The sequence below is a fragment of the Colius striatus genome, chromosome 12 (genome assembly GCF_028858725.1).
Source record: "Colius striatus isolate bColStr4 chromosome 12, bColStr4.1.hap1, whole genome shotgun sequence".
NCBI lineage: Eukaryota > Metazoa > Chordata > Aves > Coliiformes > Coliidae > Colius > Colius striatus.
Window position 1 is genome coordinate 26085012 of NC_084770.1, and position 25419 is coordinate 26110430.

General features: G+C 39.5%; 1 protein-coding gene across 1 annotated transcript in view; it reads left to right on the plus strand.

Moving 5' to 3' along the window:
* Window positions 1-24986, plus strand: part of LOC133626406 (glypican-5-like) — a 115912-nt gene extending 90926 nt beyond the window's left edge. Inside the window, exons 4-7 of the mRNA XM_062005311.1 lie at window positions 15308-15438; window positions 20058-20117; window positions 21923-22048; window positions 24863-24986. Of these exons, the coding sequence (XP_061861295.1) occupies window positions 15308-15438; window positions 20058-20117; window positions 21923-22048; window positions 24863-24986 (441 nt within the window). The remainder of the gene's footprint in view (window positions 1-15307; window positions 15439-20057; window positions 20118-21922; window positions 22049-24862) is intronic.
* Window positions 24987-25419: the final 433 nt, after the last annotated feature.

The following is a 25419-nucleotide window of genomic DNA, read 5'->3' on the forward strand; positions in this document are numbered from 1 at the left end:
CTGAAGTAGCATGCCAGCTGCATTAACTTATCCCTACCATCTTTATTCAAGCTGGCTGGTCCAAGCTACGTCTGTGCCTACATTTCCCTTTCCCTTTCCCTTTCCCTTTCCCTTTCCCTTTCCCTTTCCCTTTCCCTTGTTCTAGATTTTTACAGTGTACAGAGAAAACTGAAACACTGAATGCATAACCTCTTCTGTTACTTGTACGTAGTGTAATTTTCATTTACTTTTTCATCTACATATTAATCTTCTTTCCCACATTGAATGGGAGAACCTCTCTTTCGCTTATTATGGTGCTGCTTTGCTTATCCCTTGCAGAATTAAGGACCAATAAAGTGAACACACTTAATAGCTTCCTTTTGATATAAAGTACCTCCAACACACATGGTAATCAGCTCACTGTACTTTAGGTTAACCCCTACCCCTTGCAGAGCTTAGTCCTGAAAAAATAAACAACACTCAGGGAAAAGAGGTTTGCTTGGCAGAAAGAAAGTCAACCTTGACCATTCTATGATTCTATGAAAGATTGAGCTGACATTATGGGTATGAAAACACAGGGCTCAATTCTACATGAACCTCAGTGTTCTGGCCTCAGTCCCATAAAGCACTTAGGCTTAATTTTAAAGCAAGTAGCAGACTGACTGACACCTGGGAAGACTGAACCTATAATCCTTGATGCTACCTGTGGAAGAGGATTTGGATTGCTCATGTGGTTGAGTCCCAGGTGGAGCACTGAGGTGTTTTGGACCAGCAGATCCCTGTGGCCACATGTTTGGTGGTTCAGCCAGAGCCTGATGCCTTGCATGGGGGCTGCAGGCACGGAGAATGCAGCAATCTCCCTTGCCCAGGAGAGGAAGGGAAATGTGTGGAAATGCTTATTTGCTGTAAGGGAGAAGTTTTTCTGGGCTCCACCTAGCAAACTCCCTGCTGCTCTGTGAAGGCTTTTGTGCTCAATCTGTCTTGTTTTTCCTGAGCTAAGCTCTTGCGTATTGCCACTCCACACACGAGTTGTTCTGTCCAGGAGGAGCAGACGTGTCCTATGAAAGGGGCACCTCTATGAAGGGAGAGGGAACGAGGAGAGGGCTGATCTGTCAGTCAGCTGTCAGGCATCTTGGCATTTTCTTGATGAATTAGGCTCTGTAGATGCTTTGTGGCTTGGCTAACAATGAGGCTGATTTTTTTTCTTTACCAAATTCCCCAGTGCTACTCCTACAGTAAATGATTTTACCAAGATCTTTTTAATACCTTGAAAATGTAACACAGAGCATTCAATAAAAAGAGAAACACATATTTGAAGAGAAATTTGAGATCAAATTTGGTTGTTTTTTGGTTTTGAAGCTGCAATCTTTATACATGATCAGTACCTACTTAATTAAGTACCTACTTAATAAAGTTTTATAATGTAGCATGCTTACTAGTGTGCTTTTTCTTCAGACACCATGGGTTGCTTGTAATTTGCATTGCAGGGTACTTGTCTGCGTGTTTCATGGTTTTACATGCATTTATAATGGTTAGGGAACAAACTCTAATCTTTTTGTGTGATCTAGTTGGAAGGAGTATTGGTCATCAGTCTTTCATTGCTCACCTTAGTGTGTTTACGTGTGTCACTAGTGCTGATTGTCACCGTGTTACTTCTTTAATTCCTGAAACTGATTCACTGTCTGAATCATGTTCTCCATTACTCTGTTGATGTTTTATAAGTAATAGAAATCTGTCTTCATATCTGTAATTTTGGCCCCAGTATATTTTATTGTTACAGTATCTTAGGTGATGTTCCTTTTATTTATATATTGCTCCGTGGCTAACATTCACAAACTAGAGGGGACAAAATGAAGGCCACGTATTTCTGTGTTCTGCAAAAGAAGACTTCATGGCTTTCCATTAAATGGTGAAACTTTACTATTTAGAACCAACTTGGAAGCGATTTATCTGAAAGAAAATCAAGGCTTCAAAAGTACAACAGTATATTTTTTTGGAGGTGGCTACCGGTGGCAAAAAAGTTGCAAAGAAAATAAGTGGAACAAAAGGGTAGTTCTGAATCGATAGACATGGCTAGCATTGCAAGCAGACTTACCTCCCACACCGCATAGCAATGAGAAGGGAGCTTGGTGAGAAAGTTCAAACTGCTGAAGATTATCCTTTCACAAATAAATTCCTTTAACAGACCCCCGTTGAAAACCGTAAGGTTATACCTCTGAGGAGAACCACCTCTCTGAAGAAGTGCTTATGCCACTTAGAGTTTTTGGAATCTCTTAAATCATCTTGTGTAAAAGTAACAAGCTTTTCATCCTTTTAAAGAAGACAGACTTTTTCTGTCAAGAGCTGTTGATTGTGAATGGCTGAGGCAGCTAATACTCTTTAGAGAAAAAACCCCCCTGAGATTTACACAGCAAAATGTACTTCTGTTCCTTTCTCTTGCCATGCTTTTTGAGCGACAGAAAGTTTCTTCATCTGCCAAGTCATAGTATCTAACATATTTTTATATGTCCTTCTCATTTACTTGCTGTGAGTGTCCAGTTTGCATTCTTCTCACAAAACATTTTGTTGTGGTGCATTCTACATTCCACAATTATGGACTGGGAATATCCAAATAGCAACCGTTACTGTTCATTTCTTTAACAGCCCAGTGTAAATATAGAAGCTCTCTAAACATCCGTATTGTGCAAGACCGTATTCTGTAGCTTACTACAAAGTTAAGATGTAGAAAGTTTCCTTAAATGAAGTTCTTATTTAATGCTATGGTTTTGATCTGTTTCAAATACCTCTTCTGAAGAAAGCACGAGTTCTTACACGTGTTGATGCCGATGGTATGCCCAAAGTGTGTGTCACATCCAAGCAGTAAATTGGAAACTGACATAGTATTATTTACAACCATTAAATTTAATTAGGCCCCAATGCTGCTGCAAACTGTGATTCAAGAGCTAACTCTGGTGATCTTCTGGTAGGATCCACGGTGAACATGATTTCTGGGGTATTTTGATGGTGTGACATCAAACATATTTTTATGGGCTACTGATTAGTTCGACATTTATGAGACTTTTCTAAATTCTCTTTTGAAAAACAGATGTTCTGTCCATGTACTTGAGAAGAGGTGGTTAAACTCCTTTGAACAAGTCTTCCTAAGAAGACATCTTAAGAGAAAACAAGTTTCTTTTATATTTAAAAAGCAGAACTAATCACATTCATTTTCTGCATTTATGGGATTTTCTTGGTCAGGTACAACATAACATCTTCATAAGAAAACATGCTCAAGTGGCTGCTGTCATGCTCTTGCACATTTTCTTACTGGAAACTGCCTTGCTCAGTGCTTTAAGAAAATTTGCAATCTCTCAGTTCAGAGATCAGATTCCTAATCATAGGATCATAGAATGGTAGGGGTTGGAAGGGACCTTTAGAGATCATCTAGTCCAACCCCCCTGCAGAAGCAGGGTCACCTAATAACATTGTTTAGAATTTATTAAGTGAATGTGTGCTGATGGGGAAATGGGAGTAAAATGCCTACAATAAGCTATTCAAAAACTTGGAAAATAACAAAGAAGATAGAATTTGCTGTGGCATTTCAGCTGAGCTGTACGATCGCCAACTGATGGCAAGGGGTTGGGAGGGAGAGATTAGGCTACATTCAGATTATGCTATATATAGTAATTTTAGTACTTAGTTGACAAAGATGGAAGGCATGGATAGAGAACATGTCAGCCACTGTCTTAGTTAACTTCTCCCAAGTAGAGAGTGGATTTATCTATATTTGGAAAATACTTGTTTCAACACTGATTTTCCTGTTAGTTCTTTTTTGAGTTCTCAATTGCGAGGCAATAACGATAAAGGACAAAAAGTAATGTTGAAGTGGACTGCTAAGGAAGATCAGGAGTAAACTCAAGGTTAATATAACCTGAATTATTATGCACAGTTCTTTTTGCCACTGAATACTGAGCCTTTTGTGACTTTACTTCTGAAAACTGATTATCCTCCAGCTTCTTCCCGTCCTGTCCCCTCCCTGCCTCTCCCTCAGTTTATTTGGTCTCTTTTTAATTTTAAACAATGCATTTTTTCCTCTTTTGCCTTGGATTGCTTAAAAAGTGATGTTTGGAGGTTGTTTCTGAAATGATACAAGTTTCACTTCTTTTCCTACAGAACGATTAGTGGTCTTGAAGTCTGCAGCTCTTGTTGAAAGCTTGCCTACTGCAGGGATTGCTGCAATGGGAGTCAAGAGCTGGAGAGAACATCTGCCATTCAGGCTAATCAAAATGTCACTGCCCCAGGGGTGTGACTAAAAAGGCCATTTGTGAAAACTGGTAATTCATTACTAGTCTAAATTTTGGGTTATCTTGTTTTCTGACAGTATTGCAGCTCTATTTCCAAGTTAAAAAACCCAAAACAGCACCTTAGAGTTGTGCAAGCTTCAGCTGATTCTTCAAAATTAGTGACCTTCAAAATTGTTAATTAACATTAATTTCAACTAAAATTCAACTCTGGAATTGTGCTCCTTTGAAGAGCAACAGGTAACAGTGTATTTTAAACTACAAATCCATAAAATGCAGAGGAAAACAACCTGCTGTCCTGTAACAAAGAAATGCACTGAAAACCTATGCCTTCAGGAGGCTTGGGACCACTGGTCCTGAGTGCTGACCATCTGGCAAAAAAATTCCTTGGTCTCAGGGTTCAGGAGGATTCAGGAAGGAGGCAGAGGCCTCCTACCAGAGAAACTCACTCTCATTGGAACATTATCCTTTTGGGAGCCTGGGGACCTGCATAGTACAAATTCATACAGATATTCGGTGCTGTCCTCTCTGATAGTACTTCATGTAAAATGCTTCATCTCTGCAGCAAAGAAATATTCTAATCATACAGAATAGAGTTGGCAGATGGATTTCTGCAGGTCATGTAACCCATCCCCTGCCTGAGGAAAGGATAATTGTCTTTAAGACATTACTAAAAGATGTTCTTTGAACTCTTATGGGGAGTCTGTAATGTTCTCAGTCAAGTGTATCTCTCACTAGTATAAGAAAGATTCTTTCCATTCCTAACTTAAATCCTCCTTGCAACTTGTTATTATTTGCAAGGATCCCTCTTGTAAAGATGCCGAGAAGAGATTATTCTTATATATGCCACATTTTTACATGTTATAAGATTCTGAGAATATCTTCTCACTGGTGACAGTGTCTTCAGCCTTTATTTGATAAACACTTTAAGTTTCTGACCTTTTCCATTGCTTTCATTTAGATACTTCTCAGCTGTACAGTTGTTTTCTCAAACAGAGAAAGCAGAGCTGAGCCTGGTGGCCGGCACTTTGAGGCCAGTGGATCCCTTCAACTAGTCAGGGTGTCTAGAGGGAAGAGGGAGTGAAACGAACACTTTACACATCAGGAAAGAGTAAATCTGAAACCCTGGCGTTGTATCAATCTCAACTCATCCTCAAGTAGCCAATTTAGACAAAGACACTGAGATTTTGAGGAGGCAGGCAGCTGTTGGAGCCAGAGTATTCACTCCTGAGGAAATAAGTTCTTCTCCTGCCCTGTATTATGTGCCATGCCTGTCATGGACAGCTTTGTGACTAACCTGGTTACATGAAACCCTTGAGAATTATGCCTTGAAGAAGACCATGAAAGCTGACTATGTACTGAGAGGCATTATCAGTAGTGTAGCGTGTGGACTGGGTTGAATTTTGGTTGGAGTTTTTGTTGTTAGTTTGGCTTTTTTTTCAGAATGCATAAAACTAGTCCAAGGATTTATTGATTGATTGATTTTTCTGTCTACATTTCATTACTTTTCAGATTTATGGGTTGCTTTTTAAAAATTATTGTCTTCTGGTGTTTAATGTTGTCTGATTTTAGCAATGGTTATGGGCCTTCAGTTTTTAGGCTCTGAAGAGCTTTCTGGGACATGCAGATGCTGCAAGGAGATTAAAACAAAGTGGGAAAAAAAATCACAGGAGTTATGTTTTTAGGACTATTTTAGGAGCTAAGGTACTTTTTAAAGACCTCAGGTTTGAATATGAAGTGAATATGGGAGAGAAAACTGGTTTTAGACATGCACTATGGAATGAATTGCTTGCTTGCTGTCATCCTACCAAGTACAAAGGGAACTGTGCATGTACACAGTTTACAGCTTTTTGATATCTGCAAAATCATAGCAAGTACGAAAGCTTTTTCAATTCAAAGTGCTACAGAATGCACTATGTTTTGTATCCCTCTTGAATTTCTGCAGTCATTTAGAATTGAGAGTAGGAGGTCAGATTCCCAAACAAGTGGCATTTCAAAGTTGATTTGATTAGGGCATTTCTACTGTGACATGGATATCTTTTGTTTGGTAATTCAATCACAAATGGAAGTGTATTCTATACATCTTGTTAAGTTTGCCCTCTGGCTTGCTATGGTGGGATAGTATTTTTCATATGTATCAGCAAACGGAGTGATTTATTCTCCTGTATTGTCAGGAAGCTGAATACTTTTGTAATGGAATAAGTATTTGTCATATAGGAAGATTCTGGTTAGGAATCCATCTTGTTTTGTTCTTAAAATTAGCTCTTTGGAAAGATGATTAGCAGTCATTCTTTTTTTCATATGAGGGTTGCCAGCACAGCAATGGGATGAACCTAAATGATGGCTGTGTATCTCTCAGCCACGTTGCACGTGGAATTGTAGCTACCTCTGTGAACAGATTTATTTGGTGCTATAATCCTTCACTGATAGAAATAGCAGTGGTTCTGAGTTGTTAGACAAACATCTATAAAATTAGACTGGCTTAACTAAATGCCAGCAGTAGCTACTGTACCTTCATGCTAGAATCAAAAATACAGAATGCCAGTCAGGTTTTAAAGTCTGAAGGAACACAGCCAAAAGCGGCACATGTTCAGATGAAGAATTCGGTCATGCATGTTTGCCAGCAGCTGGTTTTATTTTAGGTTTCATTTAAAATACATTCAGCTTAATTCCGTGTTCAGAGTCATCAAAGCCTACCAAAAATCCTCAGATTTTGTTTCACAGAGATGGTTATCAAGTTCTGAGCAATTGTATGTTTATTACTTTCATATTTTGCATTTCTGGGGTTTCGCAGACTACCCAAGGGCATGGTCTAACTCAAAGAATAACAGGAATCGGCATGCTTTGCATTTACCCTTTTTCATTATTACAGGCATACAATATTCAGGTCTGTTTTAGAAACCAGGCAGTTTTACTTTGTAAACTCCCATGTGTTTTATCAGGTTGCCAAGGTTTCAAATGTTTTTAAATGATTATAACAAGAGATTTGGTCCCAATTCCAATTCCTGCTCGGGCCTTTCCCAAAGGTTTTGTTGTACTATAGTTGTATATATAAGTCTTTTCAGCAGCTGGTCAAAGCAGCAGAAAGGCCACAATATCAATGACAGAACCTCTTTGTGTCTATTTTCTCCTGGGAGATTGTTGTACCATGTGGACCACTGTCCTCATGCTTTACCCTTTTCAGCAAGGACTTAAGCCCCACTGTTTCTTATCAGGTATTCTGAGCTATAGTAGAGTTCAGAGTAGCAATGCCCATATAGAGAACTTTAGGTAAAGGCAGTCAAAAATTGATGCTACATAGCACTGCCCTCCCAAACCAAATTGTATTTCTTACATGAAAGTACTTTAAGACATCTAGGATCTGTTCTTCAGGATTCACTTATCTGGAATTCTGCACAAAGGTTTCTCTCCATGATCGTTCAGTCTCTGTCCAGTGACGGGAGCGAGTGGTGCTGTGTCTGTTCCTATCTATCAGGAAAAAAGTGAATTCTTTTTCCCAAGTTCAACAACTACTTCTTTTTCTCTGACTTGTTAATCTCCCTGATTTAGCCTCCTTCTCTGAAAGTGTAGCTAAAAATAAGAGATACCATCTACTGTGAGGTGTGAGGGCTCTATGGTGAGAAAGTTGCAGAGCTGATAAATGTCACTCAAGGCTGCAGTTAGAAGTGAGCAGAATAATCACCAGAAGCATAATAATCTCACCAAGCACATAGTTGTCCTATGAATGCTATACTATTGGTTTGCAAGTCAGTAGGCAAGTTTTGTCAGGGAACTCTTGCTGTATTTTGTTTCATTTGGTGGGTTTTCCTGTTTTGTTTTGTTGTTTGGGGTTTTTTTTAATTGTTTATTGTTCATGAGCTGAATCCAAGTTATCTTCCCTCTAAAAATGAGAATTTGTGTTTCTTTTGAAGTGTTTAGGTGTATTGAATGACAGCAATTCAACTACACTGGATTCTATTGACCTTGGTTATTCTCTTGCCTCCAGTTTCAACCTTATACACTGGCTTAAGCATTCAGTGTCCTCTGAGGAAGGGAAGTCCTGTGTGCCTTTTAGAGGTAGCAAACAAATGCATTGAATCTTAATCCTTTATCGTTGATTTCAACATGTATGAGATGAGTCTTTAGTGAAGTACTTGACCACTGGAGAAAGTGTAGAGTTGTATCAGTTATTTCCTCCTGCTTTGGATGTTTGCTTGTTCCAGTATAGTCCAGGATACCATTAGCCTTCACCCCTAGGGCGTGTTGCTAGCCGAATTAAAGTTTTCTGATACCAAATCCTGTGTCCTTTTAGGGTGTCTTTCTGTGCAAATTGAGGTTCTATACTGAGAATCTCTTTTCTGTCAGCTTTCTGCGTACACTCAGCAGACTTTAAAGCTCCACACGTTTACTGTGCTGCTTCTTATGTGATATGATACATAATGTGCTGCTTTACTGCATGGTTGATAAAGTATAATTGATTCTTGACAGCAATGCTAACACTAATTCAGCAAGTTGTCAGAGCTGGTAACTCATATCCACTCAGTTACAAGGCTGGATGCAGTCACAGTTTATTAATATGACTCTGTAACTTGCTTTTAGCTACACCTGATGTCCCTGCTTGAGTTTGACAATCTAAGTAGAAATTAAAGTTGTAAAGGGAGACCTATTTTTGATGATGATGTGTTTATAAAAGTCGGCGTGTTTTCACTGCCCTTCAGCTCAGAAACATCTTGTCTGATTTCCTTCATATTTTCTAGGGTTATTTCTCTGAGATGTTATACAAAATGTGAGAAATTTCAAATCAAATCAAGGGCTACTTCGTTTGCTCTTCTTGCAGAGCTTCATAAGAAATGGTTCAGACAAGTACATGAATAGGTCTCAAAACCCCAGTGTACAGTCAGTGAGGAAACGGTTTCTAGACTAAGACACAATGTCAAGACTTCTTGGTTCAATATAACAGTTTAAAGTGGATCCTTCTGTTGCTTCTGTGTTAAAAATCAGAAACTAAGTTTGGAATGAAAAAGGCCTGAGAACCATCAGTGAATAATCGTGGACTTGGATCTATTATAAGCATCTTTATCCTTTGTTTTTAGCTCTGTTTTCATATTCTTCCTCTTCCCTAACACCTGGCTGCCATACTGGTACCATTCCAGCACTCTGAGTGCAGTTGAAATGTTTTCTTAAACAACACTTTTTTATAAGGGTATCTAGGAGTACTTCTTGGCCTTGCAGTACTTCAGGTTGGACCCTTAGAAATATCTGTCAGCCATGTAAATTATTCTCCTACAAATTCTGTACACTTCAAACCTGCCCCTTTTTTACTTGAAGCTTGTGTGAGTTGGCATCCTATGCAATATTGAAAATCCCCATGGCTACACAATTCAGCTTCTCATACTCATCTCTTTGTATGCATGCATGTAGTCTAAGCTAGGAATGGGATGCTTGGGACTGCGGTGATGCTACAAGTCCAGCTTCCTACGTGGTTGAACCTACCATGCAGGTAAGGAGGTCCTCTGAGATCTTTTTGGCTACTGCTTATTAAAGAAGAGGCAAGAACTGTGTGTTTCCATGAGGAATACATTACAATTTGTAAACTTTTACAGGATTACATCCTCTTCAGTCAAAAGATCTCGGAAGCACTTCAGCTTTGTGATCTGTAGCTACCTGTTCTGTGCTGGTGTTCTTGGCCTGAGCAAATGTTGCTTTAGCAACTGGGTTGTATGGCTAAAGTATAACTGGTCTCTGGTTTTCTTTAATCCTTTCTTAACCTTGAAATGAATGAATAAAGTTGATAGCTCACATTTTTTAGCCAGGGAATTTATGAGACCTTTCTGGATTTATTGATTCCAAGCTCCAGCTTTTTGAGACTTTTAATAACCCTTACACATTTTTTCCCCCTTTTTATATGGGGGATAGAATCCCTAGGGAAAAAACCCATGAAGGTCTTAAATATAACTTCTTGTCAAACCACTCTGCAAGCTGACATCCAAATTTTTTACAGTCACCTTTTCCAAACTTTTCTGAGACAGGAGGCACTTTGGAGCTTTAGCACCTGTGACAGACTTTCTCTTGCAGTTGGGGAGAAGCCAGAGGATATTCTCAGTTTGGTTGTTGAAGTGCCTCACTCCTATGCACTTGCACAGCAGGCAGAGTTTCCCTGGCTTTAGGTACAGAACAGTGGCACAGCAAAGCATGTAAAATCGTTGAAATAGGTGAGGTTAAGTTGGGGAACTGAAAACAATTTCAGCATCAATTAATCCATGCCAGTTATGTTAAATAGTGTTACTTGCCTCCAAACTCTTGATGAGACAAGACTATTTTCCTGTTGATTTTTTGTTTGTTTGGAGAAGATTGTCAGATATGCTCAAGAGTAAAAGGAGTCCAGATGTTCCATAAAAGTATTGGGATGATCTGTATCTCAGTCTCTTTGGACTTGTCAATCTTCTATTTCAGGATATCCTATAGTTTCTTCTTGTTTCCTCAAAATGTGTGCTCTTCCTTTTGTGGGGCTGTTATTTATTTCTGGAGCGTTTGTATTGATCCTAAAACCAAACCTGAAAGTATTACTTGATAATTCAAGTCATTTGATTCAAGCCAGGTATTTCCAGAGGCAGCAGAGAATACCTTGTTTCTTATGGATTTAAATTCAATGGATGAGTTTTTTTGGTGTCTAAGTAAGTGTCGTCTCAGAAAGTTTTTCTGCCACCGAGGAATTCGTAATGCTGCTCTCTTTGGAAGAATCTCTACTGTGTAGTAATGGTCAACTTCTCTAGCTGCCAGTTTTCAGCAGGTTTGTAGGAAATGAATTTATCTTAAACTATCCAATAGATCCAAGATGAGAGGAGAATGTTCCTCTTTTAAGTACAACATATTCCTGTGGGAAAATGAACGAGTAATCCCATAGTTGATTTACTTATGGATGAATTTTGCTACCAACAAAGTGCTGCATTTATAACAGATAACATACTCTATAATTTAAAAGAAGGCAAAATCAATGACTATTTGCTGTCTTCTACTGACCTTTCTTATTCTCCATTCATTGCCTCTTCACTGAGTGCAAGACTTTGTTCAATCAACTATAGACAGTTGCAATGAGCCCTGGCTTAGCTTTTATGAAATGTGCTCCCACTCATCATCTGAGCGTTGGAAATGAGCAGTTTGCAGCAATGCTTCAGTAGCAGTGACCACCACTCCAAAGGAGAGGATTCTGTATTGACATAATAAATGTAGGGAGATTTGGTAAACAAAAACCATCAAAGTCTCTGTTGGTGTCTTGTGCCATCAATAATCAAGGATAAGGACACGTCTGATGCAAAGGAAATTGTATCTCATGGTGAAACTACAAGTCTGAAAATTCAAACCTGTTTTCCTTGTAACTCAGTGTTTCTTGCTTCTCTTACTTCAAACTTGGCAGCTGGAACCAGCAAACTTCAGATCTGATTCAAGATGTATTTGTGGCACGTGGTGAGGGATATGGCTGTGCTGACGACTGCACAGCCATCAGGAACCTGGGCTGAGGAGTGTCATTGTTTTAAAGATACTCACCCAGGTGCTGGGTTTTTGCACAACTGAATCAGTTTACACACTGGAGGGTGGAAATCTGCTGGAGAGCTAAGCTTCCCATTACAAAATCAAAGAAAATTACTGCTCTGAACTGTGAAAAGGTCTCCTGCTTTAGAGAGGTAAGATTCTCCTGGTATCCAGAAGGGCATGACATTCTCCCTTTGTTTGATTACATTAGGTATATTAAATATGACCTCAGTGTTTAAGGTTACTCAAGCTGCAAGAGTTCAAAAGATTTTTGGATGAGATTTGTTTCAATTTATTTTGTTAAGCCTCTGAAATAATTGTAAATAGTCATTCTTTTAAAGAACAAATAGTAAGAGGTCAAATAATCCATATATATATGACTCCGTGTTTCATTACAAAGAAAGGTTCACAGAAGAAGTGGGAGCTACAGGGGTGAGACAGCTGGATGTTGAAGAAGAATTGGTGGTGTGTAATTAAAAAAGCTTTAATCCAAAGAGAAGTGTATAGAATTTTGAAACTCTGATGATAATTCAGAAGATAGTAAGGTATGAGGAATGCTGTTTTTCAGCCATGGATGGTCGCTGTTAGAAGGCAGATGATTGAATATCATGGAAGAAACAGGAGGAATGACCGTAGTGCTGTTACAGTTAATGAGGGATGATTTTCTATTAGTTTGCAATTTAAGATTGACAGGCTTGTTTTTAAGTGTCAAAATCAAAGAAATAAATTAGCTGACTCATTCTTTGTGGTGTTTTCTGAACATTCCCAGTACTAACCGTTGACCTGAGGAAAAGAGCTATGGATTTTGTTTCTACTAATTTCTGTTACATTTTGTCTCAGGTGCTTCCAGTTATTTGCAGCTAAAATATCCTGCAGTTCTCTTGCCTTTCACAAGATTCCTTTTTCCCCCCCCACCCCTATTGTGTCAAATTCTAATGTCCAGTGTCAACATAGGAATGGTAGCTTCTGTATAAAAACAAATAAATAGATCAAACACTTAGTGTGGAGTTTATGACATAGATTGGAAGCAGTAAATGACACATACAAGGAAATACATCTTTAAAATCCTGGTCACCATTTCTATTAGCACTAGTTTCCTTTGGGAAACTCTCCGTGTTCCTTATTGTTGTTAACAAGCAGGGAATCTGGAGATCCCAGATGTTGCAGTTCCAGAAAGCTTTGTTTTGGTTTGTTTTCAAATGGCATGCCTCATACTTCTTAGTTTACACAGCATTAGCTCATTTTTCATGACTGTCTTAGCTGAAATTTAAGATTGTTTTCTGTACATGAGTGTTCTCATTCTTGCCACCAACTCAGTGACTGCCAAGTTTAGCTAGTAAAACTCAGCCTTTTCTCTTATTTTCTTTTGCAGAAAAGTGCACATCTCAGTGGGATTTGCCCTTTCATTTAACAAATTACTTTTTAATAGAATAGAGCTGATTAAAATTTTCCATTGGAAACACTTTTACCTTAAGATACTGTGGGTGTGTTTGATATGCAGAAAACCATCATTGCTGGTTAAAAAGAAAAGCCCAAAGTTCAGGTTTGGCATTAGGAAATACTGAAAGTTCTGCAATTTAATAAAGTAATTTTATTTCTATGGTATCAAAAATACAAAGCAAAACAAAGAGAGTGTTTTCATTTGGGTGCTTGAACTATTGATGCACAACAAATAATGACTTGAAATTTCTTTGAAGCTTCTCACAGGAAAAAAAACCCACCAAAAATACCGAGTTCTTCATTGCTAATGTGTGTGAGAACCTCAATGCTCTTCCAAACCACTCTGGTGTTAGTTGCTTAAAGCTGTCTTAAGTCCTTAGGATTGAGCTGTATGTAATTTGAAGACATGAACTTCAGTGGCATGATGTAAGAAAAGATGAGTTTTGCAGAAACTGCTGCTAGGAATTTGGGTTTGCATGCTGTAGGGGATCTGGGAAACCTGGGGTGCAGGAGGGAGCATCCTGTGCAGGAATGTGGTCCAGCTGTGTTAGACCCTCTGTACAGCCCCAAAGGGTTCCAAGGGCATTTTTGGTTTATATTTTCATTTACATAGAGTGGTGTGGGGTTTTTTATTTTTCAGAAATTTAGAAGGTCTAAATAGACTATTTCACAAAGTTGTGTTTTAAAACAATGCTGTCTCTGATGAGAACAGAACAATATACACAGTGCTGTTGAGTGAGGCAGCTGGCTCCCACTTTGACTGCTGGAGATGTGTCAGGATCAATCCAGTTTATTCTCATTCCAATGCTAGAGTTTCAGCTTTCTCACAGGATGTTATACTGTGGACTGGAGTGTAACTCATACAGCTAAAGCTGATGTTAAGTGTTGTGCCTATGTAGCTTCCAACATATCACATTCAATAGCCTGGGGTTTTTTTTTTCCCAGAAGAAAATGTCTTCAATTTATATAGCAGTAGTTTTCCTGGAGGAAATGGGTGAAGGTAGAGAAAATTGTCCTGTGTTAATACTGACATATAGGAACACAGGAGTGCAAAGGGGCAAAGAACATTACTTGAAGTCATCTGTGGTCTGAAATATTCACAAGAGAGGGAGTTGTGACTCAGTATTGGTTTTAAATATGCAGTAAAATGCACAGACCTGTTAGAATTATGTCACCCTGGTTATAATGGAAAACGAAGAAGGGTTAACAAACAAAGTCAGTGCTGTGTGAGATGATGGATTTTGTGTGATTAAGGTCTCTAGTAATACCATGCCCACAGCAGGATTTTCTTTGTCTTCTTTCTGTGTTTACTTGAGGATTTAAGTGTAGATGAAAACACTACAGATTACTTATTGGTGGATTAGAAATGGAAGAGGTTTGTCTTACTATTGTCACTTAAAACTGTTACAGCAAATAAATGTGGGAGGATGCAGGAGCAGTGTCAGATCTGCAGTGCAGAAAGGATAAATACAAGCTTGCTTTCTCCCAGTCTCCTATTAAATCCCCTATGAGAGGCTTCAGGAAGGGCAATAAGGGCAAGCAGCTGAGCAATGCTAGTGTTCTGAATCCAGGAATCCAAGGCACAAATGATTCCCAGGGCTGGAAATTCTCTTTTCATTCTGTTTTGTCCAAGAAAGGACTTTATTGACAGTGATTAGTTGATGCTGAGTTCTTTTGTGCATTTCCCTGCTTTAACATTGGCTAGTTAAAGGCTGCAAGACTCAGATGTGTCTTGGTAACAAGGCCTTTCAAACAGCAAAGGGAGAGGGCAGATGTTCTAACAAAATCTGTTAGATTTGGCAACACTTCCATCAGTCACTATTTCAGCCTGTTTGCAGGTGTGCTTACAGCCCAGGTATCCAGTGAAAAATCTGACTGCTGGCTTTCTGGTATCAGTGCTCTTTGCACTGTCTCATAATTTGGTCATTCATATGCAAGGGACTAGTTTCCAGGTCCTGGAAAGAAGAATCCTTTCTGTCTCTTGCCCAGACACCTTCTCTTGAAGTAAACTCTGACCTCGAGGAACAGCAGACCTTTAGACAACTGTGAATCAATGTCTCCAATTCAAACCAGTTTTCCTTTCCCTTCCTTTCATACAGGTTGATAAAGTGTGTGGACAGCCCAAACAACAAGAGGGGAACCTGTCACCAGACAAGGTAGTGCCAGTGAAGGAAGCACCTGAAACCCAGAGATTCATGATGGCTCACGCTAGTCTGAACAATAAACGAAGGTAACCCTAAGCAACAGTGGCTTTGAAATAAACTCTCTGCCACCCAGTTTGTGTTAATGGTTCCTTGCACCACAGTGTTTAAACCAAAGCCACAGTTCTGTCACCTTGTCTGTGTGCTATCCAGCTGTGGCTGTTGCTGGTAGTTACACAGATGTCTTTGTGGTATTATTCTGCAGGTCTCTCCAAGAAAAGCTTGAGTCAGGCCAGACTTGATGTCATTGCTTAGCACCAAGGTGTTCATTATTTCCAGAAACTGTCAGTGAAAATGATGAAAGCTTTTCCTCAGCAAAGGCTGAGTAATTTCCAAGCTGAGTCCAAATTACTTAAAATACAGCTCCCCGGGTTTTTAAGGACTTGAGCTTATCCAGGGGCAGAGGTGGGAAGGCAGAAAGAGTGAAAAGGGAAGATTCATTGTCCTGACAGTCCCTCATTTCACAGGACTGGGGAGCAGTAATGAGGTCTCTTGCAGACTCCTTGATTTGTTACATAACAGAGAAAGAGCAGAAGCATTTATATTTCATAGAATCATAGAACGGTAGGGGCTGGAAGGGACCTTTAGAGATCATCTTGGCTTCAGTTCTTCAGCTGTATGCCAGTTGAGACACTAGACAGAATTACTGCCACTTGCCTTGACATGAATATCCTGCTCCCAGGTCTCCTGGTCTTTCTTTCACATTCCTTGTGTAACTCCTGGATTGGTTTTCTGTAAATGGTGAGTGGGGAGGGAAGGATGTCTTTGCAATGTTCCTCATGATACATGAGTAGATGTCAGAGCTACCTGGCCATAAAATCACAATGACATATTTCTGGCTAACATGTTGTCTTCTGGAACACCAGTATTTATCTGGAACAGCTTGGCAAAGTGAGTGGAATTGTGCTGTGCATATGCCTCAGTCTGAGAACAGTATCTAATCTGCCCAGGGAGTCCATCCACGTATCTGTATGTTGGACAGGCAGATGACAGCAGTGTAAACATTTCCAAAGCCTAGATTCTGGAGTCTGAGTTGTGAAGATGAGATTTTTCATCCATTTCTATTTTAATCCTCATCTAAGCTTGCATGAATGAAACAAACACTTCTTTACAACATCAAATAGCAGCGAGTTCAGGTCTTTTGAATGACGGCAACATTTTCATCCCTTTCTGATGTAAACCCGAAATACAACAGTTTGTGCTAATGATTGGTGCTAAGCAACGTTTACCAGGGAAATCAGAGCATTAAAGAAATGGAAGTAATACATTTAGCAGTAAGAATCCACGGAACAGCTGTAGTACAATCAGTGAAATATGCTTTTAAAGAGCCTTAGGCCATCTTCTGTGTAACTCATTAACTTCATTGTGACTTCTACAGTGGCAATGAAAAAGGCAGAATCACCAACTTATTTGCAGGGTAACCTCTTTAAACAGATGCAAATTGGTATCTTTAATGGCAGCAGAGCAGTACTTTCTCACCTCAGGATCTCTCCTTTCCCTTCCAAACCATTTTGAATTATTAGAATATTGGCCTTTGAAAGGATAATCACTGTAGATGGAAAACACAATATACCAAAGCTAATCTGCTGTCAATTGGTTCTTGAAATTGGCCTTTGAACTGAAAATTAATTTATTAAATCAAAATGAAGGCCATCCTGATATAACTGGCATAAAATATTCCTGAAATACAGTGTTGATAGGTATTGTGGAGAGCTTGTGCACCAAAGTGGATGATGGAGCCATGCCATAGTTAGTACGAAGTAGAGGATATGTTTACATTTTCGACAGCTTCTTATGGAGCACATGGCATGAAGCTTGTACTTTGCTTCTTGGCAGCAGTTGTGAAACAGTGAATAGAGTGAAATACAGAGTGATTGGCTACATCACTGTATTGTTCATCATCTCTCATTTAGTCACATATGATATCAATAAAGAGAAATATTAGGTAATAAAGTTTTATAGTGAATGGGCGAAATGATTCCTGCAGTGGGCTGTGTAAAATGCACTGTGAGTGACAGATAACTGCTACAGGGGATCTAGGTTATGGGAATAATTATGTGAATCTTTTTTGGAGCCATTCCTTCTGGCATTTTAAAAAGTGAACAGCAATAATGTCAGCTGTCTGTCAGTTTAGGTACAGGTCACACAGGGAATCAGCTGTTGAGACTGTTGGTCTGTGTAATAGCCATTGAGTATGGAACGTGACTCCTGCCTTTCAGAGTAAGGAAAGAAAGAAGAGTGAGCCAGGACTGCAAAGTGAACAGAATATTCTCAAAGTCAAAGAGAAGAACCAGTCTGGTTAGCACATCTGTGGGAGAAACCACAATGAAGTGGCCTCTCATCTCTTCTGTAATACCTGCTTAGAGATCCCCTTAAAAGTCTAGTGCCAAAGGGCTTATTCCTGCATACATTTGTTTGCTTCAAGGGTATCACATCTTTGCAAGGGCAGTTACAAGACCAAGCTCCATTTCCAAGGAGTCTGAGAACCTTGGGTTTCAGCAGTTTTATAGAACCAGCCTTGTTCATGTAGCTGAAACACGAGAATGTTGCAATGGTGTCTTTTTACCTAACTGATCTTTTTTCTGGGGGTGTTTTCTGAGTCTGACTGGAAGCAGTCTTTCTCAGCCTGCACTGTTCTGCACAGTGTGGTCCTGCATGGTCCTTGAATTCATGTAGCAACTGAATCCCTTTTTCAACTCCTCCTCTCGTGGGTCCCTGGGAGATTTCCCATCATTCTTTATATTCCATCCCATCCCATCCCATCCCATCCCATCCCATCCCATCCCATCCCATCCCATCCCATCCCATCCTCTTTTTAGTTGTGCAACACTGAGTGTCAGGGACAGCAGTGTAAGAAGCTGGAAGTTGAATAAATGTTCTAGGGTCTTGTAGGAAACCATTTTGTCTGATTAAGCTGAAAAGTATAGATTTGATTTGTAATTCTTTGGGGTTTTTTTTTGCATTACACAATCATATTTGGGGATTAAGTGAAACTGGCAGGATTGCTGCTGTAGTGTGCTTTTTTAATGTGGAGGTTACTGTAACGTGTAGTAGAGATGACAAGAAAATTGAGACCATATGATGGTACAGGGAATGTTTGTGGTATGTACCAAATTTCAATCAGTGAATTGGATGTTGTTGCTGAGTTCAGCACAAAGTACTATTCTGGTAGTGATCTGGACTCTTAGCAAAGTTGAATGTCTGCTGCATGTCATGTTTCCGACCACTAAACACAGTCTGGGTACAGATCTGTATATAAATCTACATTTGATTTAACAAAGAACTATATAAGACATGACACTTGGTCCCCAGTTGGAAGAGGCAAGTTTGGGGATGATATTTTGTTGGGATTTCTTTGTTATGCTGTGGACTCACAGATCTTGTATGCATCTGAAAACACACAGTTTTGAGAGGGTTTTTCCTAAGTGTTTCAAGTCTGTGGCATCTATTTGATTTAAAATTAACTCTCTCTTGGGTCAGGCATCCCATGATATTATTAAAATCTGAGTATTAAGCTTCTAATACAAAACATTAATAATGCCAGACATGAATTAACTTAGTATGGAAACACACCAGACATTTCTGACTGACTGGCCAAGGCAGGAGTTTCAACAGGTCCAGGTTTTCTGTTACAAATTCTCATTTCTCACTGGCCATGTTGGAATCACTGCTTCAGTGATGACAGCTGACACCTGCCTGGTCATCAGTGTTGGTCCACACTCTCCTTTGGCCACCCCTGCAGTCGTCTAGGTGTCTTCAGAGCTGCTGGAGGTGTTACTTACCCTCTCCACTAAGAGTTACCTAATTGACAAGTATTGTTGAACCTGTGTGCAGGCATTGCATTACTTCAGCCATTACTTTAGACATGGGTGTAAAAGAGAGTGCAGAATGTGGCATCAAATCATGGAAGTGGAGAATTGCATCATGCTGTTAGTGTAAATGCAATTTAATTAATGTCTAATGTTAATTAAAGGCTCTTGGGATATCAATGCCACAAAATGCATTTGTACTAAATAACTACCAGTGTTGTTTCCACAGTTTTTCCTCCAGTATAACCTTAGAGCCTTTTTCTCTCCTGTTTGGCAAAGTTTTCAGTGTTTTTTGCAGTCATGCAATCCAACCAGAACTTAACAGCAGAAAAATTCCACGTTATTTATTAACCCACAGCAAATTGCCCATTGTACCAGAAAATGAATGCTGCTCATTTGTATCCCACTTCCCATGATGCTCGTTCTAAACTGTTTGCCATTATTTTCTTGTATAGCCTCATATATTTACAGTTCTTCCATGTGGTATCAGTTATAGTTAATTTAAGTAACACTGACTTTGTTTTCAGCTTTTTGCTGTGTGTGCTGCATTCCTAATTGTGCTCTTGCTTGAAAATGACTGGGAGAAACAATCTCAGTTGTAATTTTTTCAGTATTGCATTGACATTTTTAATTACATCTATACTTTGGAGAAGTCTCATGATGATTTCCCTCCTTATTTATTTTCTTATCCTGTGCATGTGCTTGATGACCTTTCTTTCAAATAATTCTTACTTTTCTCTTTTGTTTCTCATTTCTTTCCCTCATTTGCCTGAATTCCTGCTTCTCCCCTCCTCCCCAACCTCTCCTGATTGATGCTTGTTCTCCCTGACCTATTCCAGTTCTCTGCCTCTGAAAGCTTCAAAGAGTGACAAATCAAGAAGTTTGAAAAAACTCTCTAGGTAAGAAGGAAAACAAGGTGACATACTTTGTTGTCTCTACACTTGGCTCATCTCCATTGTAGCTGTTTCAGCTCTAACCTGGGAACTGCCATACTTTTGATTACTGGTTTAATACTGCAGGGCACTGGGAGACTGTACCTTTTCTACTTGGTGTGTTTAGTTTTATACTGATGAAAAGTAAATAATTTCACTTGTTGGACACAGAATTCTGCCTTTGCTAAGATGCTACTTTGAAATGTCAGAGCCCCACTCTGACATTTGAAAATGCAAAGGCTCTTGGGGTGAGCTGAGTAAGTCAAGCTTTAGACTCTTAAAAGGATGCTCTTTTCCTCCCTCAAAGAAAACTCCATTTTGGAACTCATTTTTAGCATCATTGTCACCTCTAGTTATTGATACTCTCTGGCTGTTCGACCAGGTAGGTGGCCTCCTGCCCGGGCCTGGCTTTACTGTATAACTACTTAGAGCTCATATTGGTAAGTCAGCAGTCCAGAGATAGAAATACTGATTCCCTCAGCATAAACCCCAACATTCCTGCTTTTTTCTTTAAGATGACAGCTTTCCTGTATTGTTGGGGCAAGTAAGTTCCTTAGGACCACGTGATGACTTTATCTAGAGCAGAGTTTCATCCCATGTAAGATAAATGGGATGGTTGAACGCTTCTTATAAAGCATGAATACAGCTATGAGAAGAGATGATGACTGGCAAAACCTTGTAGAGGTAGATATCTAGCTGTGGACTTTGATATGCTTTGAAGCACCTGCTGCTCCCAAAATAATACATGCTGACTGGTTTTGTGACAGGCTGCATCCAGCTACAGTCCTAGGCACTTCCTCAGGGCAGTGTCCCCTTGCAGCCTGCCAGACAGAAATGTTATAAACCAGAAAGAGTCCTTTAGCCATCCCAGTGGAGCTGGTGAGGGACTTGTGAGACAGACAGCTCTATGATAGTTCTAGCTCAGGTTTTGTCCCCTGCATCTTGTTCTCAATATCCTTAACATCTTATACCAAACAGAAGCTTCTAAGGCGGTGAAGAGATATATATATATATAGATATATCTATACACACATATATATGTATTATAGAGATAATCAGATTGTAAAAGAGATAGCAGCTTGCCCACAAGACACTTCTCCATACACACATGATCAGAAATGAGCTCTTTGTATTGGCCAGGAGTTTTGGTTATTCACCAAAGCAGCAGGCTCAGCCTTCTCTTAACAGGTGAGATGCCAGCCACAATGAGAGAGAAATTTCCTTCTAATAAGAATGTGACGTAGATAGTGATGATGGGAAGGAATTGGCCCCACCACAGCTGAGGAGAGTGACTTTCTGTACATGTGTGGAGTACTTACAGCAATGTGCAGATTTTGTGGTGGCCTGTTAGCTTTCTACTCAAAAGGCATATCAGCCTTTTCCACCCAAAAGGTTGTTGACAGTGTTCTTAATTCATCTCACGTGTGCAGGAAGTGAAGAACTCACTTCCATCAGCAGAGGAAAAGACCATTCCTTTCATGATAATTTTTTCTCATGATTTTCTATCCTGTTTATATAGAAATAGTGCTTGTAGTCTGTTCTGAAATTCTGTGAGAGATGCATTAAGGTAATTTGTTAATGCTTTGTAATTCTGTGTATTGACACTCAACTAAGAAAGACTGGATGATATGTAGGAGTAGAAACAGAAATCAATCAACTTGGGTGACAACTTCTGTAAGGATTCTAAACTCTTAATCTTGTGGAGGCTTGACAAGGGGCTTAAACCATGTGTGTATTGTTCTGGTGTTAAATGTGTTCTTCATATGTTACAGAGAGTTCATCAATTACATGAAGCGATCCCGAACCTTTTATGCCTCTATAGCAGAAAGGCTGTGTGATGGAGACCTGGTGATGAGAGACAGCTCAACCTGCTGGAACGGAGACGATGTTGTAGAAAGGTAAAGTTACGAGTAAAAGTTTTCCCTAATGATGAAAAAGGTGACTTCATATCCTTCTGATGGTTCAGTAGTGTTCTGAGACACTGTGGATAGAAATGTGTCCTTTGTGGTGAACTTGATGCTTAACTGAGTAAGGGGTTTGCTAAAATAAAAGGTGGCTGATTCTGAGTTTTAGGTATCTGTGTTAAAGACAGCAAAACACTTTGTTGAAGGGATGCTTTGTAGAGTCCCCTTCTCTCATTACAAGAGGCAGTTATTTGTTTGTAGAGAGATCTTACCCTCTAAAGCTCAGCTAGTGAGCAGCACCTCTGTGGCTGACTGGAGGTTCCTTCCAGCCTGCTGTTTATAGGCCAATTAGTGCAGAGCTGAACATCACATTTGGCCATAATTAGAAAACATGCACCTTCCTGCAAAGGTGTCAGAAAAACAGGATGACCAGACCATTATGTTGTTAAAGGATTTCCCTGCCATTTCTTGTCAGAGTTCCTGACGTAGCACTTTGAATGATGACTGGTTTTGGAATTGCCCAGCATCCTGATCAGATGTTCTGCAGGAATTCTTACAAAGTAACAATTAATAGATGCACTGTTCCATGTTGGTAGAGCAGCTCTAAGCTCTGTAGAGTGAAAAGGTCTTTCTAGTTTGTAAGCTATTTTTTTCCCTTTGCAGTTTATCACAGACTTTCCAGTCACCCTTTAGAGTTCAAACTGGAAAATACATTTACACCCTCCATGAGCTGGCACTTCTCTTGCTCTATAACATGAGGCAATATTGCCCTGAGGAGAAAAAAAGAGGCATTAAGAATACAGCTGTATCTGTTATCATCACAGTCAAAGTACAGACCAGTTTTTGCAGTGAAGTGTGCCAGTGGATGTCTTGTTATGGAATCGGAGCCATTCCATGGGATCCTATTGCCTCTCATCACATTGCTTTGTGAGATGAGTTTTGTGGTGTGTAAAAGGTACAACCTCTAGCATTCTGTTTTCTTGCTTTCAACCAGTTTTCATGGTTGAAAATTGTTTTGTGGGAATTCATGTTCCAATGTTGAATCTCTCTGTTCCAATGTGGAGCAGAGAGGTTCAAACTACAGGCTGTCCCACCAAAGAAGTTCTGATTTACACAGGGCTCTGCTTAGAAGTTTAATATTTCAATGTATATTGACATTACAAATTAATGGTAGAATCATATCTTTGAAGATTTTGGCAGCAACTGCAGTATTCTAAATACTAATGTATAGTGGTTGTAATACTGATTGAAGTTGTTGCTCTAAAAGCAGCAGAGAAGTTGAGGGAATATCAGTGGTTTTAATTGGTATTTCTGTTTGAGAGTCCTTTCTTCTGGTAACATGTTGCTGGATACACACTCAACTTTTAGAACAAATAGATTTCTGGCAGAAAGAAAAGAAAGAAAAACATTTTCTGTGTTAACTCACTGAACAAAAAAGTAGATTGAAAGTTTAGGTTTCATTTTTATCTTGTATTTAAAAATAGTCACTGAAATTGCTGTTAGAAAGGCATATAGGGAAAACTGTTGCCAGTCTGTGATGTTCTTAAAGCTGGAGACGTGGAAAAGTTTCAGGTTTGAAAAGAGTAGGAAGCTGGAAAAAGTAGCAGGAAAAAGACTAACAAGGTCTTTCATATTTTGAATTAAAAAGTGGGGGAAAAAATAGAAGAAAAAACTAATTTACACCCCAAAAACATCATATAAAAAAACCCCACCAAACCCTGAAAGGTACAGATGTAGTTAACACATTAAATGGGCAGATTAGAAAATAAGAGTTTAAACTCACATGCTTAATCAGACAGCAACATGTATGTATTTAGCACTTCTGTCACAGTATTGATTGCTCTAAAAGGAGGAGACTTTCTGGACAGCCTGCACTGCCAGCAATGCTACACAGCAGCACACTGGCAAATTCTACTCCTTTCATCATCTGTCTTATAGGCTGAACTTGTCACCAGTTCCCCTCATGTGAGGAATAAACCTGTCCTGATGATGCCTAAAGATATCTTTCTCTTTGCTCTTTCTCCTCTCCCAGGAGACCCGACAATTAAATATCAGCAGTGGTAAACAGCTCAGAACTCAAAATAGAGCCTTATTCTTAACTCTGTGTCAGAGAATAGGTTCTGGTGGAGCTCTTTGTGAACTTGAATTTAAGGTTCCTCAAGCTGCAGAACTTGCAAAAGGCTGTGATTCCTGTTTGCTCCTTTCTTCTTGCATTTCACACTGCTGCTTGAAAGCTGAGCAGTATTTCTGCTGCCTCCAGTCGGGGTTAACACTCTTTAGGAAAAGCAAACTCAACGTTTAAAAACAACTTGACACACAAACAATGGGAAATTAGTGCTCAGAATTGTGCTTTGAATCAGTAGAGTGGGCACTCGAGGTCTGTCAGAGGAGCTGATAAATGGGATTCCCATGTTTAAAGCAGTGCACTAGCAGACCAAAGAAAAAGGTTGTGCTTCCAGTAAATGCACCATAAAAGGAGCCAGGTAGTTTCTAGCAGTTGGAGAATGTGTTTCTAGCCTGGTCTTCAGATGAACAGCAACACGTGGCTTTGCTAGGAATCCTTCTAGTGTTGATTCAGGGTCTTTGAAGACATTAGAAATACTTGTACCAGGATTGCTGTCCTTCTCTTAATTACTCTTTTGATCACCTTGTTCCTGGAACAATAATTGAAATAAGACATAGTCTGTGAGGCTAATAAATGGTCAGAGTACACAAAGATAAGACTGGAGCAGAAAAACTGGGAAAATATTTAGCAGAGTGTAGCAAGCTTGGAGAAATCTCCATGCTGAAACCTTTCTTTTCTGGCAGTGTGTCAGATTATTATCTCCATGCTATGTCATCAGAAGTGGTTGCAGGAGAAGCTGTCAGCATCATGCACTGCCAGGACCAGACACCTAAGAACTCTAGAAGGACTGAAGGGTTAAGTAGTTGAGTTCTTCATTATGATACTTCATTTTATTTAAGAATACTCCAATAACAGATAATGGAAAGAGGTGAAATGTGAAGACATAGCTGTTGTTTTTAGCAAAATAAAAATTTCAGAAAGGTGTAGCTGGTAAACTTGTATGTAACAGTGAAATCTGGAGGAGCTGTAAGCAGATGAATGTGACACTTAGGGAGAGGAATCAACATACTGAGAGTCTTCAGAAGGAGATAACAAGCATGTAGACAGGGTAGGCTGCTATGATCTGCTCAGATTTCTGGTAGGTATTTGCTGAGGCCCTTCACACAAGGCTGGTAGAGGGGAAGATAAGGGCAGGTACTAGATGGTTGCAGCAGAAGGAGGTCACCAGTGGCAGTGTGTGGAGTTTGTGCTGGAACCTGCGTGGCTCATCCATCATAAAAGACCCATGAAAGGGACGGAA